Source organism: Entelurus aequoreus, linkage group LG08 (assembly GCF_033978785.1).
Source record: "Entelurus aequoreus isolate RoL-2023_Sb linkage group LG08, RoL_Eaeq_v1.1, whole genome shotgun sequence".
Taxonomy (NCBI): Eukaryota; Metazoa; Chordata; class Actinopteri; order Syngnathiformes; family Syngnathidae; genus Entelurus; species Entelurus aequoreus.
Genome location: NC_084738.1, coordinates 17120880 through 17142724, shown reverse-complemented (window position 1 = coordinate 17142724; position 21845 = coordinate 17120880). Strand labels below are relative to the sequence as shown.

The following is a 21845-nucleotide window of genomic DNA, read 5'->3' as shown; positions in this document are numbered from 1 at the left end:
CCACTTTGTCAACAAATGCGTGGGCAAATTGTTGAACAGTTTAAGAAAAACCCTCAGTCATTCACAAACAAGGATGGAGCGAGGGTCACCACTTTGTCAACAAATGCGTGGGCAAATTGTTGAACAGTTTAAGAAAAACCTTTCTCAACCAGCTATTGCAAGGAATTTAGGGATTTCCCCATCTACGGTCCATAATATCATCAAAGGGTTCAGAGAATCTGGAGAAATCACTGCACGTAAGCAGCTAAACCCGTGACCTTCCATCCCTCAGGCTGTACTGCATCAACAAGCGACATCAGTGTGTAAAGGATATCACCACATGGGCTCAGGAACACTTCAGAAATCCACTGTCAGTAACTACAGTTGGTCGCTACATCTGTAAGTGCAAGTTAAAATTTCCTATGCAAGGCGAAAACCGTTTATCAACAACACCCAGAAATGCCGTCGGCTTCGCTGGGCCTGAGCTCATCTAAGATGGACTGATACAAAGTGGAAAAGTGTTCTGTGGTCTGACGAGTCCACATTTCAAATTGTTTTTGGAAACTGTGGACGTCGTGTCCTCCGGACCAAAGAGGAAAAGAACCATCCGGATAGTTACAGGCGAAAAGTTGAAAAGCCAGCATCTGTGATGGTATGGGGGTGTATTAGTGCCCAAGACATGGGTAACTTACACATCTGTGAAGGCGCCATTAATGCTGAATGGTACATACAGGTTTTGGAGCAACATATGTTGCCATCCAAGCAACGTTACCATGGACGCCCCTGCTTATTTCAGCAAGACAATACCAAGCCACGTGTTACATCAACGTGGCTTCATAGTAAAAGAGTGAGGGTACTAGACTGGCCTGCCTGTAGTCCAGACCTGTCTCCCATTGAAAATGTGTGGCGCATTATGAAGCCTAAAATACAACAACGGAGACCCCCAGACTGTTGAACAACTTAAGCTGTACATCAAGCAAGAATGGGAAATAATTCCACCTGAGAAGCTTAAAAAATGTGTCTCCTCAGTTCCCAAACGTTTACTGAGTGTTGTTAAAAGGAAAGGCCATGTAACACAGTGGTGAACATGCCCTTTCCCAACTACTTTGGCACGTGTTGGAGCCATGAAATTCTAAGTTAATTAATATTTGCCAAAAAAAAATAAAGTTCATGAGTTTGAACATCAAATATCTTGTCTTTGTAGTGCATTCAATTGAATATGGGTTGAAAAGGATTTGCAAATCATTGTATTCTGTTTATATTTACATCTAACACAATTTCCCAACTCATATGGAAACGGGGTTTGTATATTTTTTTAGATATAAAAATAAATAAAAAAATCGATTTTTAAAAAATGAGAATCGATTCTGAATCGCACAACATGAGAATCGCGATTCAAATTCGAATCGATTTTTTCCCACACTCCTAATATGTATATATATATATATATATATATATATATATATATATATATATATATATATATATATATATACAGTATATATATATATATATATATATATATATATATATATATATATATATATATATATATATATATATATATTCATATTTCTATATACATAAGTTGAGCATATTTTTGTGAGGAAAAAATGCTCACTAAAAAAAAGTTTCTGTAGTTTTGTAAGAAAAAAATTGCATTTTGAGATTTTTTTGGGTTGGAAATTCTCTTGAAAGAAAATCGTTATCTTTTCAGAATAAAATTGTAGGTGCATGTCCTGAAACTATTTTTTTATGAGTATTCTGAAAAAATCGCAGCACTATGAGAATAAACTTGATTTTTGATTCATCAATCAAAAATCTGTGTAAGGAAAGATTTATTTTGGTCTTCCAAAGTGCTGGTTTGCATCCCTGCCTCCAAGCTTGCTGGTACGTGTGTACATGTTGAGTCTAATTATACTATAAAACTCTACACTCTCTCCACAAATATATACGCTTGCTATTAAATCCCTACCATGACAGCCTCTGATTGTTTTCCACCATCCAGTTGCTAGGCAACGCGGGGGCTTGTAAAAGAGCTGGGGTATCATGGGCCGTGGTGGGGATGACGGTGGGGATAGAGGTGAGGAGGTTGAAAGGGTATTTTCGAGATGGGGGTCCTCTGGGGGTTTGGGGGTGGAAGAATGACAGAGACAGTGAACTGTTAGCTCTGCCTCCGACCAGTCATGCATCTCGTCAGACATCGGGGGAGCCAAGAGTCAACATAATTTGTGAAAAAGGCCCTCTCCCAGGTCACAAGTGACGCAATGACAGGAGAGTAAATGCAATAAAAAAAAAATGTATGCGTCCCCCGCGACCCCGAAGGGATTAAGCGGTAGAAAATGGATGGATGGATGGATGTATTTCTACAAAGGAGGTTATGCTTAATCAGAGTATCTTTATTAATTATTGTTTCACTAGGAATTTAGCATTCTTTCATAAGGGTTCCTCTAATGTTGTGAGAATCCACTCTTTCAGGACATGTTCTAAAAATAACATATTTTAAAACTACCCCAGATGTATTTGATGTGGAAAATAAATCAATAGACATCAATATTTATAAAGATATACATATGTACATATGTGTATATTTATATATATATATATATATATATATATATATATATATATATATATATATATATATATATATATATATATATATATATATATATATATATATATATATATATAATGTCTTAATTAGATTATCCAAAAAAATAGTGCTCGATACCGTGGTAGAGCGTAATATGTATGTGTGGGAAAAATCACAAGACTATTTCATCTCGGAGATGAAATAGTCTTGTGATTTTATATATATATATATATATATATATATATATATATATATATATATATATATATATATATATATATATATATATATATTAGGGCTGCAACAACTAATCAATTAAAATCGATTATAAAAAAAAGTTGGCGATTAATTTAGTCATCGATTCGTTGGAGGCAATTTTTTTTAATTGTATTTTGTATTTTAATTTTTTAATAAACTGCAACATGTACAAACAGCTGAGAAACAATAATCAAAATAAGTATGGTGCCAGTATGCTGTTTTTTTTTCAATAAAATACTGGAAAGGATAGACATTTAGTTTGTCTCTTTTATCCGATTATTAATCGATTAATCGGAGTAATAATCGACAGATTAATCGATTATCAAATTAATCGTTAGTTGCAGCCTTAATATATAAATATATATATATATATATATATATATATATATATATATATATATATATATATATATATATATATATATATATATATAAATATATATATATATAATATTGATAATATTGTGAAATGAATACTAATGACATATTAAATGGATGACATTTAACATTACTTTGACCCCAATTAAAGACTTGTTAGTCACCTTTGTATTTTTTAGGACTTCTTTGTCAAAGTGCTTTCACTTACAACTTCTCCCATGGTGGCTTATTTTTCAGTCAAACTCAATAAGAAAACACAGTGACTGTGTCAGCAACACATGGAATTCTTTGCTTGGGCACTCGTTTGCCCGGACTGATCAGCGGGCAATTAATGTACGATAACTGAAACAGTATACGAAAATTGTGGTACATTTTAGGCAGAATATTTTGTAGAAAACTGAGGTACATCCACAGTAATGACACATTACGAAAAATTGTAATCAGGTTGAATAAAATCGGATTGAAAAGTTGAAACCGAGTCAAAATTTAAATCAAAAGATTGGGATCAAATTAATGTTAAAAAATTAATAATTGAATCATATAAATCTAAAAATTCTACACAACTAATCAGAACTGAGTGTTAATTTTGTTTATGTAGAACTGTATTTGTTAAAATTAATGTATTTTATGTGCGGTCTTGTTTTTCAACTAGCAGGTCTATAATATGGAGTATTTACAATGAGGGTTTGAAAGTGAAGGTTCTAATTCTGATCACGTCTTCTTTTAGTACAATGGCCACATCAAAACGCGAACATATCCGATTTCCTGTCTTTGAAAAGGAGGCTGAAGGATTCGTTTGGTCTGACTTGGTGCAGTTTTTGGTAGCCGGCAGCTGCCACAAAGCACAAACAAAGAAAAAGCGGCAAAGAAAGGGTTTTGCTGCATGGTAATTTAAAAAACAACATGATAATCACACAAGGAGCCACTGGCTTGATAATTATCAGTCACGCGTGCAGCAAAGCTCCAATGTGCGATGGTTTGTGCCAGCGCCTTAATGGGCCTTGTCATTGTCCCGCCTTTTTGTGACGAGCTTTCTATGGCATACAGCCATCGTTCATGTTTAAGGTCTGCTAACACGCATCATTATGTTTTTATTCACCTTCCTTTAGTCATCAGCTTTTGTGCAGGTTGACAACCCAGCCCGCCTTTGATGGCAGCTGAAAGTGGATGCATCAGCTGTGGGAATCAATCTAGCATCACCATTCAACAGCTGCCCTTGTCCATCATCTACTCACTGTGCGTGAGCGTGTGTGCGCATGCATATGTTGAGGTGAAAGCATGCCACCCTGTGGAGCTCAAGAGCCGTCTGAAGTGGAGATGAATTCAGGAGATAAAAAAGCTGATTTTAATGTCAAACACGTCCTCAGAGTTAAAAGTTTTTCTTTTTCTTTCCCGTCTACTCTTATAAAATTGCGCTAACAGATCTTAACAACTGCTGTAACATCTTTGAGGCACACCAGAGAGCATGTTGTAGTTTTCAATCCATGTAAATAAAAGGTGAAATCATGTGTAAGAAAAGTCCTAAAGTTAAGAAAATAAAGTTTTATATTATACATTTTGAAAAATTACGCAAAGCTCAGAGAATAAAACTAGAAAATGGTGCATTAGGGAGAAAAAAAGGGTTGTTATAAAATCTTATGAAAGTAATAGTAATTTCAGCAAGTAAATGCCAATTTTTTTTTACTTATATACAATTTCTTACGTTCTTTTTTTTATTTTATTTTATATATATATATATATATATATATATATATATATATATATATATATATATATATATATATATATATATATATACGTTTGTATATATATATATATATATATACAGTATATATATATATATACATACATACATCCATTTTCTACCGCTTGTCCCTTTTGGGGTTGCGGGGGGTGCTGGAGCCTATCTCAGCTGCATTCGGGCGGAAGGCGGGGTACACCCTGGACAAGTCGCCACCTAATCGCAGGGCCAACACAGACAGACAGACAACATTCACACTCACATTCACACACGAGGGCCAATTTAGTGATGCCAATCAACCTATCCCCAGGTGCATGTCTTTGGAGGTGGGAGAAAGCCGGAGTACCCGGAGGGAACCCACGCAGTCACGGGGAGGACATGCAAACTCCACACAGAAAGATCCCGAGCCTGGGATTGAACTCAGGACTACTCAGGACCTTTGTATTGTGAGGCACATGCACTAACCCCTGTTCCACTGTGCTGCCCTATATACATACATATATATGTGTATATATATATGTACATATACATACATATATATACATATATGTATATATATATATATATATATATATATATATATATATATATATATATATATATATATATATATATATATATATATATACATACTGTATATATATATATATATATATATATATACACAGTATATATATATATAATATGTATATTTATTTTATGTATTTATTAATTTTATATATATATATATATATATATATATATATATTTATTTTATATATATATATATATATATATATATATATATATATATATATATATATATATATATATATATATATATATATATATATAAACTGTGGGGCGGTATAGCTCGGTTGAGGGTTCTAGGTTCGATCCCCGCTTCCGCCATCCTAGTCACTGGCGTGTCCTTGGGCAAGACACTTTACCCACCTGCTCCCAGTGCCACCCACACTGGTTTAAATTTAACTTCGATATTGGGTTTCACTATGTAAAAGCGCTTTGAGTTACTAGAGAAAAACGCTATATAAATATAATTAATTAACTAACTTTATATGTATGTGTATATATATATATATGTATGTATGTGTGTGTTTATATATATATGTATATATATATATATATATATATATATGTGTATGTACAGTATGTGTATATTTATGTATGTATATATATACATACACCTCAGCAACACTGCTACATCGATACAAGCTGTCAAAAAGCCGGACTGCCAGGCTTTCCGGGGTGCATAGAGCATGCATCCGTGATTTGGGATCAGATACAGCGTGCCAAAAGAGAGAGGAGCAACCTCCACGTGGTATGGCTCGACCTGGCAAATGCCTATGGCTCAGTACCACACAAGCTGGTTGAGTTTGCCCTGAATTTCTTCCACGTTCCTGTGTGTGTCAGTAACATCATAGCCAAGTATTTCAACAACCTACACATGTGCTTCTCAGTAGATGACTACATGACAGGATGGCAGCGGTTGGAAGTGGGAATTGCCATGGGCTGCTCCATATCACCAATCCTCTTTGTGGCTGCATTTGAAGTGTTACTCATTGGAGCAAGGCAAATGGTCAGAGGCCTGAAAACACCGTCAGGAGGAAGACTCCCCGCTCTGAGAGGTTTCATGGATGATGTGACGACTCCTCAAGCGTTTCGACGAACTGACCGTCTGGGCGAGGATGAAGATAAAGCCTGCTAAGTCCAGGAGCCTGTCCATCAAGAAGGGTGTGAGAGATGACAGGACAGTCTTCACAGCAGGAGGTGAGAAGATTCCACTCCTGGCAGAGCAGCCCATCCGAAGCCTCGGGAGGGAGTATACAGCAGAGCTCTCGGACAGGCAGATGGGGAGGGTGGTCCAGAAACAACTAAAAGAGGGGCTCGTAAGGATCGACGGCAGCCAACTTCCTGGGAAGCTGAAGGTTTGGTGTTACCACTTCACACTTTTCCACCGCGTAATGTGGCCGCTGAAAGTAGCCGGAATTCCATCTTCTCAGGCCAGCAAGATGGACAGCATCACCAACGGTTATATCAGGAAGTGGCTGGGCCTCTCCCGCTGTTTCTCGGACACAGGTCTTTTCGGCAAGAACATTCTGCAACTTCCTCTGAAGTCAATCAATCTGGGTTACAGGCAGGAGAAGACTCACCTTGTACTGGAGTTGAGGGAATCAAGAGACGAAGCTGTGAAGAGTGCAGCGGTGACTGTCCGCACTGGACGAAAGTGGAAGGCTCAGGTGGAAGTGGACCAAGCTGTCTCAAGGCTGAAGTACAAGGAGATTCTGGGAAGAGTCCAAGACAGCCGGGCAGGACTGGGATGGGGGCAACCAGTCCAGTTCTGGTCCAAAGCCACGAGACAGCAGAGGAAGGCCATGGTGGTGGAAGAGGTCACACAAGTGTCGCAAGACCAGTATTGGATCAAGGCCGTATCCCAGGGAAAACAGGGGGCATGGACTCGCTGGGAGGATACCATCAAAAGAGTCATAACCTGGGCCGACATCTGGCGGACTCCTCAATCTCGGCTTAGCTTCCTCGTAAGGGCAGCGTATGACACCCTGCCATGCCCTCGAAACCTCGCCCAGTGGTTCGGAAGCGAGGGCAAGTGCTCCCTGTGCAGCAAAGACAATGCAGGACTCAAACATATCCTTTCAGGTTGCAACGTCGCGCTGACGCAGGGGCGCTTCCGGTGGCGACACAATCAGGGGCTGAGGAAGTTGGCAGAGCTGTTGGAGAGATGCAGAGTCGGGGCAAACAACGCCACAGATCCCCATCGGCCAAACATCAATTTCATCAAACCAGGAGAGGTAGGACAGAAGACAGAGGCGGGAAGATCATCACTTCTGCTTACCCCTGGTAAGGGCTGGGAGATGCGCGTTGACCTGGACAAGCTGCTAGTCTTCCCAACTGAGGTAATACAGACAACGCTAAGACCAGACGTTGTGATGTGGTCCTCAGCTGCTAAGAAAGTCCTCATCATTGAACTAACCGTGCCATGGGAGGAGGGAATACCAGTAGCACATGAGTTCAAACGGTCAAAGTACAGCGACCTGGCAGAGGACTGCAAGGGGGGAGGCTGGTCTGCGTCCATTCACCCCGTGGAGATCGGATGCAGGGGCTTCGTAGGAGGTTCTGCGACCCGGCTCCTGCGTGCGGCAGGAATGACCGGTTCCAGCCTGAGGAGGGCCATTAAGGAGTTGGCAGAGGAGGCAGAGAAGGCAAGTTTCTGGAAGTGGCTAAGATGGAGGGACAACACTTGGGGCTCAACACCCCATTGAGGTCAGTTGCAGGGAGTGGCGCGGGGAGACGTCCCCGCTTAGCCACTGCCCCCCCACCGCGAGGTGTCCTGGCTTGGGGGCGAAACATCAGTGAACGGTGGCACCAGCTGACGACCCTGCAGCTGACCTCGAAGTGCACTGGAGGAGGTGCGACAGGCAGAGATGCCAAGCAGTTAGGTCTGTACTTATTAATCATATATACACGTGTATTTATATATATGTGTGTGTGTGTGTATATATATTTGTATATATTATATAATATCCCTACTGGACTTTCAGACCAAACAAATATAATAATACAAATATGTATGTATATATATATATATATATATATATATATATATATATATATATATATATATATATGTATATATATATATATATATATATATATATATATATATATATATATATATATATATATATATATATATATATATATATATATGTATGTGTATATATATATATATATATATATATATATATATATATATATATATATATATATATATATATATATATATATATATATATATATATATATATACACACACACACTACAGTTCAAAAGTTTGGGGTCACCCAAACAATTTTGTGGAATAGCCTTCATTTCTAAGAACAAGAATAGACTGTCGAGTTTCAGATGAAAGTTCTCTTTTTCTGGCCATTTTGAGCGTTTAATTCACCCCACAAATGTGATGCTCCAGAAACTCAATCTGCTCATAGGAAGGTCAGTTTTGTAGCTTCTGTAACTAGCTAAACTATTTTCAGATGTGTGACCATGATTGCACAAGGGTTTTCTAATCATCAATTAGCTATACCACCCCACAGTTTATGTATGTGTATATTATATATATATATATATATAATATACACATACATAAACTGTGGGGCGGTATAGCTCAGTTGAGGGTTCTAGGTTCGATCCCCGCTTCCGCCATCCTAGTCACTGCCGTGTCCTTGGGCAAGACACTTTACCCACCTGCTCCCATTGCCACCCACACTGGTTTAAATTTAACTTAGATATTGGGTTTCACTATGTAAAAGCGCTTTGAGTTACTAAAGAAAAACGCTATATAAATATAATTAACTAACTAACTTTATATGTATGTGTGTATATATATATATATATATGTGTATGTATGTGTGTGTTTATATATATATATATATATATATATATATATATATATATATATATATATATATATATATATATATATATATATATGTGTGTGTACGTACAGTATGTGTATATTTATGTATGTATATATAGACTTAGACTTAGACAAACGTTAATGATCCACAAGGGAAATTGTTCAACACAGTAGCTCAGTTACAATGATGGAAAGGACAATGCAGGTATGAATAGACTAATATAGCTATAAAAAAATCTAACATATATACGAATATATACATAATATGTGTACAGAGTAATTTATATACAGATATATTATATTATGTCTATAACATATATACAATATAAACCAATGACCATGTACAATATTACAGTATATACAGTCTATATGACAGCAGCAGCATACAATAGAGAGTAGGTCCAGCAGGAAATAGAAAATAGACATTATAAACAAAGAGAAGTAGCTAACATGTCAGGTGTCAGGTAATAGGCAGATATCATCTATTGCTGTATGGCGAGTGATTATACAGCTGGATGGAGTGTGGAATGAAGGAGTTCTTGAATCGCACAGTGCGGGAAGGAAGTTGAAGGAGCCTGTTGGAGTATGAGCTCCGCTGTCCCTCAATTGTCAGGTGGAGTGGGTGGGCAGGATTGTCCGTGATGGCAAGCAGTTTGTCCAGTGACCTCCTGTCCCTCACTGACACAAACGCCTCCAATTGCGTGCCAATAGTTTGGCCGGCTTTCCGGATCAGATTATCAATCCGGTTTGAGTCCCTTTTGCTGGTGCTGCTCCCCCAACAAACCACTGCAAAGTACAGTGCACTGGCCACAACAGACTGATAAAAGATCTCCAACAGCTTGCTGCACACATTAAAGGACCTAAGCTTCCTCAGGAAAAAGAGTATGCTCATGCCCTTCTTGTAAACAGCTTTGCAGTTGTCCTTCCAGTCCAGTCTGCTGTTCAAGTGGACTCCCAGGTACTTGTACTGCTCCACTACTGCCACCTCCCGGCCCTGGATCTTGATGGGCTCCACCGGGGTCACTCTCTTCCTGAAGTCGATGACCAGCTCCTTGGTCTTGTCCACATTAAGGACCAGATGGTTCGCCTGAGACCACTCCACAAAGTCAGCGATCAGTGTCCTGTACTCCAATTCCCGTCCCTCTCCGATACACCCGACCACAGCAGAGTCGTCAGAGTATTTCTGCAGGTGGAAGGACCTGGAACTCTACTGGAAGTCTGAGGTGTACAGGGTGAACAGGAAAGGAGACAGGACGGTCCCCTGTGGAGCACCTACACCACTGACCACAGTATCCAACATGGAGCTCCCCAGTCGCACAAACTGGGGCCTGTCAGACAAGTAATCAGTGATCCAGGAGACAATGGATGAACTGACACCCATCCTGAGCAACTTGTCACTCATCAGAATTGGCTGAATGGTGTTAAAGGCACTGGAGAAATAAAAAAACATGATCCTCACAGTGCCCTTTCCACCATCCAAGTGAGAGTGAGCATGATGCAGCAGGTAGATAACAGCATCGTCCACTCCTACATATATACACGTGTATTTATATATATGTGTGTGTGTGTGTATATATATTTATATATATTATATAATATCCCTACTGGACTATATATATATATATATATATACACACACACACACACACACACGCTACCTATTCAGTGGCCTAGTGGTTAGAGTATAAAAATGGGAACCATTACCTCCCTGCTTGGCACTCAGCATCAAGTGTTGGAATTGGGGGTTAAATCACCAAAAAAGATTCCCGGGTGCGGCCACCGCTGCTGCTCACTGCTCCCCTCACCTCCCAGGGGGTGATTAAGGGTGATGGGTCAAATGCAGAGAATAATTTCGCCACACCTCGTGTGTGGGGGAAAATCATCGGTACTTTAACTTTGAACTTTAACACGCATACTTTACACGTCTGTGTAAATACTGATGTCCAAATTCCCACACGAACCTAAACGCAGCCGTCTGAAAGTAGACAGCTGTAAATGTATCACTTAATATCATTACATGCTTGCTTAATAAATCTGGTTGATGACTTCGAGGTCAATGTAAACGCTTGTGAATACGATACGGCAGAAGTTGGTATCGCTTTGATACCAAGTAAATACACGACAAGTGTTATACTGGTATTTTACCGATACCTTTGTACTTGAAGGACATATCATTAATTTGAGATTTTGCCTTAAATTTATTCATCAATATTATAGTTAGAAAAATACTGAAACTGAATACAGTAATAGTGATCTACTCACGCTGATATTGATTCAACACTGATGCTATCCTTGGTATCGGTACGATCGACACTTGGATTGATTTGCCCACCTTTGGCGTTTGTAACTTTGGCCTTTAAATCTGCCTCGCCCTCACTTTTAATCTTTTTTTAGACCGCAACTCTTCTGAAGAGTCTTGGTCGTTTATTCCGGGGTCGAAAGGAGAAGCTAGCGTGCTAAATGCTAATTTATTAGCCCGGACCGAGTCTCGCTACTTCAGAGGCCCAACAGTTGGACGGAGCCCCACTTTAAGCCTCGACCTCAACTACTGCCTGTGGCAGCCTTGGGAGCTCTCATCGCCGGGGTAGATCGCAGCAATGAACCGGTGAGACTGTGGTTGTAGTTGAACGTGCAACGCTCCACCAGCTTAATGTTTAACATGTTCGGAATTTTTAGTCCAAGTTGGACATGGGAATGTCCGAAATAGTTAATTGCAGTGATGAATTTAAGTGTACTGCATCACATTGAGGGGCGTTTTGGACAAGCGGTAGAAAATGGATGGATGGATGGATTATCTCATCATGACGGTTAAAATATGGGACAGTGAACCACAACTACAGTAATAGCATTTCAAGGAAAAACAATATAATGTCAAAAAAAAAAAAAAGGAACTATTTGTGCTAAATTTTTATATAATTTTTTAAAATGGAAAGAAGTAATTGATCATGCATTTTGTGCTAGCAGAACTGCTACAGTGGAGCACTACAAGGCGGCCATGTTGCTGAGTGCTGCAGGTGATGCTCTAGGCTACAGGAAGCAGCTGTGGGAGGACAACCAATCAGGACCCGCCATTCATAAAGTAAGTTACAGGAACAGGTATGCTGGGTTTTTTTTGCCTCACTTTGGTTAAGTTATGTTGTCGTAGGAGCTTGAGGAGCTCGGCGGGTTGAAGAACATCAAAGTCGAGCTTCCTGATTGGCCAGTCAGCGACGACACCATCCTCCATCTCGCCACGGCTGAGGGCCTCGCCACCGGTGAGCTCCGAATTTTCCTCCTTTCTCTTGTTTTGCCGTCTTGATTCGATGGATGTGATCGCCCGTGTGGTCCTGATGAGACCTCCTCCTTGCGCACACACGCCGCCCTCTTCATCAAGGCTGAAGGTTAAATCTAATTTCCGGCCTTTGTGGCGTTGTTAGAGCGCCGCGTCAGTGAGAGAGCGGAGCTTGACCTTTTCGAAGATAAGACAAACAAGAAGACCTAACAGCACGGTAACGTGGTTTTAAAATGTTAACACTGACAAAGGCTGATGTCAGCTGTCTCGCTCGCAGGGAAGCCGGGGGAAGAGCTCCTGCAAGAGGTAGCTGCTCGCTACGTGGAGGGCATGAAAGACATGGAAGGGAGGAAACCGGGACCTTCCAGCATCCTGGGTAAGACCAGCTGAGTACACTTTATACAACCAGAGAGCACCAGTGCCTTCTGGGTTGCAATGTAAAAAAAAAAATTGTTATCTTGAACCCCTTGAAGGAGTGTCCCAGCTGAGGCCTGGTGAGGAGGGAGGCTACAGAGTTCCATACAACCCTGAGGGCACAGGCTGTGGAGCCGCCGTGAGATCCATGTGCATTGGACTCAGGTAAGAATAGTAATAAAACAAAAAATCAATCATTTAAAAATGTGGATTTTTTTTACATTTATTTTTGCTGTATTTTATTGACAGTATTATGATAAATTCACTTTATTTCTATAGCATTTTATAAACACAGATGGCTTCCAAGGCGCTGCACAACATTATAAAAACAAATAGTAAAATTGCCACTTAAAGAACTTAAGCTGAGTTCTAAATTCTTTAACTAAAATAATAGATCATATTAGCATCATACGGTATATCGTAACAGTAATCATTTCTGAAAAAATAGTACGTCTGCGAGCTGTCTGTGCCTTATAATTAAGTCTTTTAGTCAATTTGTGGCGGTCAACCACAGGATTTAGAGAAATAGAGGGGTGAGCAGTAGGGATGATGTTTGATAAGAAATTATCGAGTTCGAGCCTATTATCGAATCCTCTTATCGAACCGATTCCTTATCGAGTCCAGATAGGTTGTTGTATATGGAAAAAAACACACAATGTTTGGTTTAACACATCACTTCACATTCTCTACTGCTCGCTACTATAGTATTACCATATCTGAGTTGTTGTGCAGAAATGTGGGGAAATAACTACAAATGTGCGCTACATTCGTTAACCGTGTTACAAAAAAGATCAATTAGACTGATACGTAATGTTGGATATAGAAAACATACAAACACTTTATTGAGTCAAAAATATTCAAGTTCGATGATTTGGTAAAATTGCAAACAGCTAAAATGATGTGGAATTAAATGATGGAATGGATTAAGTAAAGAAGTTAAACATTGTACTGATATGATCCAGAGGTTGTTCAAATGAATAGTGCTTACAAAGTACAAAGAAGATGAATTATGAGAAATACTTTCAACCTTATTGAAAATAAGATATTCTTCATCTCAGTATATTAATAATGACTGAATTAAGTAATTACATATTACAAAACTGTTGTATATACTAATTCACATATATTTTATTATAAAAAGGTCAGTAAATGATGTATATATTTGTCGGATCATGTTTTGTTTAGTTATGTTCTGTTAGTTTTGGACTTCCTCAGTTGTTTTGTGCACTTCGGGGGTTTGTTTTAGTCACCATGGTTACTTATGATTTTCACCTGCCTTGTACGTGCACCTGTTGCTCATCAGAGACTCTATTTAAGCCTGCCTTTTCCGGTCACTCGTCGTGGCTTCATTGTTTGCATTTGCAACAGTTACGTTGGCATTCTGGTTTTCGAGCGCATGATTCCTGTGCTAAGTTACCTTAGCTTCTAGTATTCCTGTGCTAAGTAAGTTTTTGCTTTAGCTTCTCGTGCGAACGGCACGCTTTCCTTTTGTTTCGTTCCTGTCTGTTGTAATGTGTATGATTTATGAGAAATAAATCATCTCCTACCTGCACGCTTTCGTCCGGAGCCGTCAGTTTTGCGTCCCGGGAGAATGAACCGCAGCACGCTGCACCCCACCGTGACAGATGACTGAGCTACGTGACGTCATTTCTTGTGATGTTACACGGGGCATTTCTTGTCGGGACAGGATTCGTTCCCAGGGATTCGAATAAAAAACCAACTCTTTTTCTTTACTATAGTGGTCTCGATAACGGGTACCGGTTCTCAAAAAGGGATTTGAGTCCGAGGACTCTGTTCTTTTCTTATCGAACAACCGGGAAAACCGGTGAGCAGAGCCCAGGAAGATCCAATCAATCAATCAATGTTTACTTATTTAGCCCAAAATCACGAGTGTCTCAAAGGGCTGCACAAAGAAGCCTCCTCATTGGCTGACGCGATACATAGTGCAGCGCGTGCATTGTGCGGACTTGTTTGCAGTAAAGCATGGCTGCCGAACACCCACCTGGAAAGATTGCAATACCTGCGCTTACTGTTACAGCATAAGTGGGGGATAAATCACCAAAAATGATTCCCAGGCGCAGCCACCGCTGCTGCCCACTGCTCCCCTCACCTCCCAGGGGGTGATCAAGGGTGATGGGTCAAATGCAGAGAATAATTTCGCCACACCTAGTGTGTTTGTGACAATCATTGGTACTCTAATATACTGCTAAAAAAAACAAAAAAAGAGGAAATGACAGGGAAAAAATACACTGTAATTAGCGATATCATTATGTATTGCTATAGACACATAATCGATATCAATATAAGTTGCGTTCGATAAAACATTCTATATATATTTAAATTTTTTGCTCAGAAGAGACAAGAAATTATGAAGCAAGATTCGTTGCATGCAGGCAGGGAACTCAGGAAACAGGAAGTGTCACTGAGCAATTGGAGGGACACGATAACAGCCAATCACTTAACAGTATCAACTACCAAGATTGGTTGCGCCGTCTTCCTGTCTCGCTGTGGCGGTGTGGATTCTCTGCATGGAGCGAGAAGAGAAACTGTGATATCTTGATATATCACAGAAACGTGTCTTTAGTTTTGTTGGTTTTAATGCAGACAGTGCAGCAACATCCTGACATTTCCAGTGTGTCGCTTTAATTAGTTGCTTCCCAAAGTACTTTGTGTAGCTTTCAATAGCTTATACAGTACTGCCATCTAGTGTCTCCAAACTGCAACTACCTTCAAATCGACTGCATTTATTGTACCACCTTAGCTGCACTCATCCTACCAGACACCGTCTTCACTGATAAATACCACCTTTGGTAAGTTGGAAATGGCATGATATTAAAAAATATCAATAATTATCGATATCGATCAATATAAAAAACATGTATCTGTAATTACAGTTCGAATTCTGTCTGGTGACACAAGATTCAAGTACCGTATTTTTCGTAGTATAAGTGTTAATAATTTCACATATAAGTCGCTCCTGAGAATAAGTTGCACCAAACTATGAAAAAAACTGCGACTTATAGTCCAAAAAATACGGTTCTCCAGCTTTAAGTCTAGCAGTTCAAATACAAACAATGAAACTAGTGATTCAAATAAGAGAAATAAATAACACTAAAACAAAAAGGGAAGTGTCGATCAGTATAGTCCACTTTTTGTGAAAAGGTATGTGATCGCCATTGCCGATTAAGGCCTTTTAATGCTGATCACAAACTGATTGCCTCTGGCTTGTACTGTTTTTATTTGTAGTCCCTCGACTGACAAGCGGCTAGCAGCTAATGATGTGTCTCCATACACAGTGTGGAGCCGCTCCACTAAGCTAATAAAAATCACCCCCATTACTGCAAAATGATCTGCATTCCGCGACCCCGAGTGGGTCAAGCGGTAAAAACTGGATGGATGAAGTACATTTATCACTGGTGGACGTGGGTCAACATGTTAGACCTTAAGAGCAAGCCAGCTTGAAATAACACCAGGAAATAATTAATAATTTTACAGCAGAAAGTAAGCAGATATTAACAAACAAGGAACACTTTATTAGGATAATAATGTAATACAACTTTTAGTGTGTCAGCATTGTCACAGTCAGTACACAACATGTAAGACGAGGACTGATCGATCTACACCAGGAGTCGGCAACCTTTACCACTCAAAGAGGCATTTTGGCAAGTTTCACAAGTTAAAGAAAATAATGGGAGCCACAAAAAAAATTTTTAAATTTAAAATGAAAAACACCGCATACAAAGCTTAAATTGCTTTGTGCTATGTTAACCAGGGGTCTCAGACACACGCACCTTAATATGGAAATTTGATGTTAGTGCGGCCCGCGAGTTTTGAATGAATGGCGCTTGATATAGTGTTGTGTCGTTCGCGAACGATTCGTTCGAAAGAACAAATCTTTTGAGTGAACGTACTGAACCGAATCACTTCATGAACTGATTCGTTCCTTTCTCAGTTCAGTTGAGCTCCGCCGCGACCATGCCGGTATGAGTGGAACTGGCGCATTCTGTGACTCACTGAATACCTCGACGTCGGCGAACGACGCAGCCAATGAGAGGGCGGGGTGAGGGACTGAGCGAACGATTCGTTCACCGCGGATTAACGACATGAATCACTCAGTGAACGTCAACTCTCTCGCTCTCTGCTCTCCTTTCCCCAATGCCGCGAGTGATTCTCCCTCCGTTGCGGGGATATGTTTCATGCCATTGGCATCCGTTCTCCATTCATTCTCCAAGCTAGCGGCTAATGTTGACTCAAGCCACATGAAAACAAACACACGTCCCCATTATCTCAACACATAAAGTTAAAGAAAATCCGTGCAGGCTGAGCAGCAGCGACGCGAGGGGGAGGGGCGGAGGGTAACGTGTAGGGCAGGCTGTTTTGAGAAGATTTAAAATAAAAATAATAACTAATGTATGTACACATACATAGGCTATTATTTACACAGTTATTGTAACAAAAATAAATTTCTCCTTGGGGATCAATTCTGATTCATATTATTATTATTATTATTATTATTATTATTATTATTATCCCTTCTACTGCAACTGTTGTTGTTGTTAGATTAACGCGAGTCCCTACGCAGTGCGCGAATGTCTGCACTGTACTGTCTGTACTACGCACGCCCCCCCCCAATTTTTTTTTGGGGGGGGGGGGTGATTCGGTGAACGAATTTTTTGAACGAATCAATTTAAGGAACTGATTCTAGTGATTCAGTACAGTCAAAAGAACTGCCGATCCCATCACTAGCTTGATAGCGTCATACTTGCCAACCCTCTCCTTATTTCCGGGAGACTCCCGAATATCAGGATGTGCTGGCACTGCTTTTAGCGCCCTCTACAGCCTGCCCAAACAGTGTACCTGCTCAACCACATGTAGAATGCAGCTTCCGCTTGCTCACATAAGTGACAGCAAGGCGTACTAGTTCAACAGCCACACAGCTTACACTGACGGTAGCCGTATAAAACAACTTTAACACTGTTATGTTACAAATATGCGCCACACTTTGAACCCACACCAAAAAAGAATGACAAACACATTTCTGGAGAACATCTGCACTGTAACACAACATAAACACAACACAACAAATACCCAGAATCCCATGCAGCCCTAACTCTTCCGCTCAACCGACGCACGGAGGGGGGGAGGGTTGATGTGTGGGGGGGTTTGGTGGTAGCGGGGGTGTATAATCTAGACCGGAAGAGTTAGGGCTGCATGGGATTCTGGGTATTGGTTGTGTTGTGTTTATGTTGTGTTACGGTGCGGATGTTCTCCAGAAATGTGTTTTTCATTCTTTTTTGGTGTGGGTTCACAGTGTGGCGCATATTTGTAACGTAACAGTGTTAAAGTTGTTTTATACGGCTACCGTCAGTGTAAGCTGTGTGGCTGATGAGTAAGTATGCTTTGCTGTCTCCTACGTGTGCAAGCAAAAGCTACATACAACATGTGGCCGGGCTGGCACGCTGTTTGTAAATGCTATAGAGGACAATTACTGCAGTGCAATCAGGGAACGCCCTTAAATTAGTAATTAGAGTGAAAACAAGATTATATTTGCCCTGGGAGTATGCAGCTGAGCCCATCAGAGTGGTCAAAGAGCCGCATGCGGCTCCGGAGCCGCGGGTTGCCGACCCCTGATCTAGACATTGGTGGTGTCGATACCAAGGGTAATATCAGTATATGATCAATACCAGTGTTGAGATTTTTATTTTCTCAAAATCGTTGTTTTTGTCAATGTTTATAAACTTAGGTCGAGGACTTTGAGGGCAAAAACTGAAATAAGTAAGAGATAGTAGTTTTTGCTTTTGTTTAGTTATTGTGTACTATTGGCTTTGTTCTGCTCACACAATTGTGGTTAATAAAAGAAAGTAAGGATAGGGTAAACATTGTGTTGATATTGTTCAACTGTCAACAGCACCCACCAAAAATAAATTGCAATATTTACAATTGACACCTATGATGGGGAATGGTATCAGCCGATCTCATTTGTGGCTGATCGGTATCGGAATCGGCAGCATAAAACCCTGATCGGAACATCCTTACAGTATAATAAAATTAAATCAAGAAAATAAATCATAAAAAGAGACGACACGAATAATACCAAGTTAAATCTCGCAGAATAAAAGCATTTACATGTGCATTGTATAATAAATAATACAAAATTATGTTAACACATAAAACATTTTTTGGGACTTTTAATTTATTTAAATGTTTTTCTTTATTTGTATTATTTTATGTCTTGTATATTATGGTATTGAACCTTATTCCATGTGCATTGTCTGAAGTAAAACAACATGAAACTAGTACATTATTCATTGATTTATATTATGAATATTGTGGATTTTTCAAATGATTAAAACATGTATATTTTATTACTGGAATTATACTGTATATTTTGACTAAGGATTTTTACTATTTCAAATATGCTGAGGACACCTACTGTTATTATTTGTCCCTTTCCACCTTTCTTGAGTGTTGCTGCTCAGTGCAAATGTCACTAACACCACATTTGGGCCACAAAGTCAACTTGGAAGTTTTCCTCCATTTTATTGTCACTGTTGTGACAAACTGCACCCACACAGAAAGTTGAGTGAAAGCTCACATTTTTCCAAAAGAAAGAGTAGATGATTTCCAGTGGGTAGTTTTTGTGTCCTAATGTTACCAATGTTAAAATGTTCTGGTGGTGACAGTTTGACCTTGGAACTGAACGTTTCCTTTATTTCAGAGTGCAGGCCGATAACGACGTCCATCCTCTCCAGGTACCCAAAGCCTGACCAGCTGTTGTCTTTGGTGGCGGTTGCCGTGGAGACGGGCAGAATGACCCACCCCCACCCCACGGGTTTCCTGGGAGCCGTGGCCTCAGCACTTTTCGCCGCGTACGCCGTCCAGCGCCGGCCAATCACCACTTGGGGCTTGGGTCTGATCAACGAGGCCTGTCCAATAGCAAGGAACTTTGTTCAGGGTCGAGGCTTCGCTGTGGAGGAGGCGGAGAGAGACTGGGCTTTCTTCTGTGACAAGTGGCAGTGGTACGAACGACTCGTTATGTCACCTTGTGTTCATCTCCACTTCTCCTTCATCAGCAGCTTCTCTCAGCCTCGTTAGTCACGGCTAACTCATGCTGACTGACAACACACAGCTCTGTCCTTCGCTGCAAACAAACAACTTGCTCATGTCTTCTGCAGGTACCTGGACACCAGGGGCCTCTCCAACGGCTTGGGGCCCGCGCTTTGGCCCTCTTTGTTCGGCCCGGCCGAGCGCGACGAGGACTACAAGGGTTTCAGCATGGCGGGATGGGCGGGTTGTAGCGGTCACGACGCGCCCATGATTGCCTTGGACGCCCTGCTGGGGGCGGGATCAGACTGGGAGGAGCTGATGAGCAGGGCGGGCTTTCATGGAGGTTGGAGTTTTGATTGTCTTTGTACATATTCCTTAATACTTCAAGATGTTTTCTAAGGTTGCTGTGATGTCGTAGTTATGCGTCTCACATCCACTAGGGGGCATCCTTGCACTAGCTAGTACAGGGGTCTTCAAAGTTTCCCCCCAAACTGATGAGAGAGGTAGCGGACCCCCTACTCTTACATCCTGTCAAAAATTCTGCTTGTGTTTTAAACTAAACTGCCCCGAAAGGTATCCTGTTATTGTACAATACTAAGATAGTCAAATAATGCAATATAGCGCCACTCATAGCTAGCTGGAAACTTGCGCGTTAATCACAAGCTGACAACTTAAATGCTAACATGAATACAATATTATATCATGTTTTTAGGGTGGCCATGCCACTGTCATTTCTAAACTACACCACAATGTGTCGGATCATTGTTAATGTGTAGATATAAATACATTTAATATGTGGAAAAATTGTGGGGAAATATTAAGACATTAAAAATAAACCCACGACCCTGTTGAAAACGTCTGATATGGTACAGTATATGTATGATACAGCAGGGATTTTCAAACTGTAGTGGTACTCGGGCTCCATCTAGTGGTACGCCAGATAATCACTTGATCAAAGTACAGTGTTTTATTTTCCTATATTCAAACAGTGTTACTGTTAAAACTGTGTGTAATGTTACAGTGGCGAAAAGTATTAAATGTACCTGTTAAGTAAAACCGCTGTCTTGTTTTTCAATTAATACTTAGGCCTACTATGCTACTGTATTTTATTGTTGGTAATTAGAGAGCAAAGTTTATTTTCTGAGGTAGTACTTGGTTAAAAAAATAAAGTCATAACCACTGTCGTACAGTATTATTGACATAGCCACATAAAATGTGACGGGACGTCATAATGGATACTTTCACAATGCACAGTATGTCATAGATCAGGGGTGTCCAAAGTGTGGGTGCGCAGCTTGGCTTTTGTTTGGCCGCAAGCATATTGTCGAAATGAAAAACGAACAAAAAAATAATAGTAAAAATGTACGCAAAAATACAATGAGAGAAAGCATGAAGTGTGATACTAAATGCTAATAATACTCATGTAGCACAAAGCTGACAAATGTTTGTTTTTTAAATATATACGTTATAGAATACCCTCCGCAACCCCAAAAGAGACAAGCGGTAGAAAATGGATGGATTTATAGTAGAATGTTTCTTTTTTACTAAATATACATGCTTTTGACTTTTCAGTATGCGCCCTGTGGTGGACACCCGTCATAGCCACATAGTAATGTGCTATACTACTCATAGCCACTAGAGGGCGTACTTTCATATTAGACGCATTGAAGTATAGCCACATAAAGTGATCGTCCTATGCTGATCACAACCACTAGAGGGGAATACTTGCATG

The 21845-nt window shown here is 40.1% G+C and overlaps 1 protein-coding gene across 4 annotated transcripts in view; it reads left to right on the top strand.

The window, feature by feature from the left end:
* adprh (ADP-ribosylarginine hydrolase) overlaps positions 1-21845 on the top strand; it is a 130043-nt gene that overhangs the window by 107061 nt on the left and 1137 nt on the right. The window contains exons 1-7 of one of the 4 annotated variants that reach the window (XM_062055744.1): positions 11656-11986; positions 12346-12460; positions 12527-12635; positions 12930-13028; positions 13126-13231; positions 19819-20085; positions 20242-20456. In XM_062055744.1, coding sequence (XP_061911728.1) covers positions 11979-11986; positions 12346-12460; positions 12527-12635; positions 12930-13028; positions 13126-13231; positions 19819-20085; positions 20242-20456 — 919 coding nt within the window. In that variant the 5' untranslated portion in view covers positions 11656-11978. Of the gene's footprint in view, positions 1-11655; positions 11987-12345; positions 12461-12526; positions 13029-13125; positions 13232-19818; positions 20086-20241; positions 20457-21845 lie in introns of those variants that run through there. The other 3 variants (XM_062055745.1, XM_062055746.1, XM_062055747.1) reach the window with 3 other exon arrangements.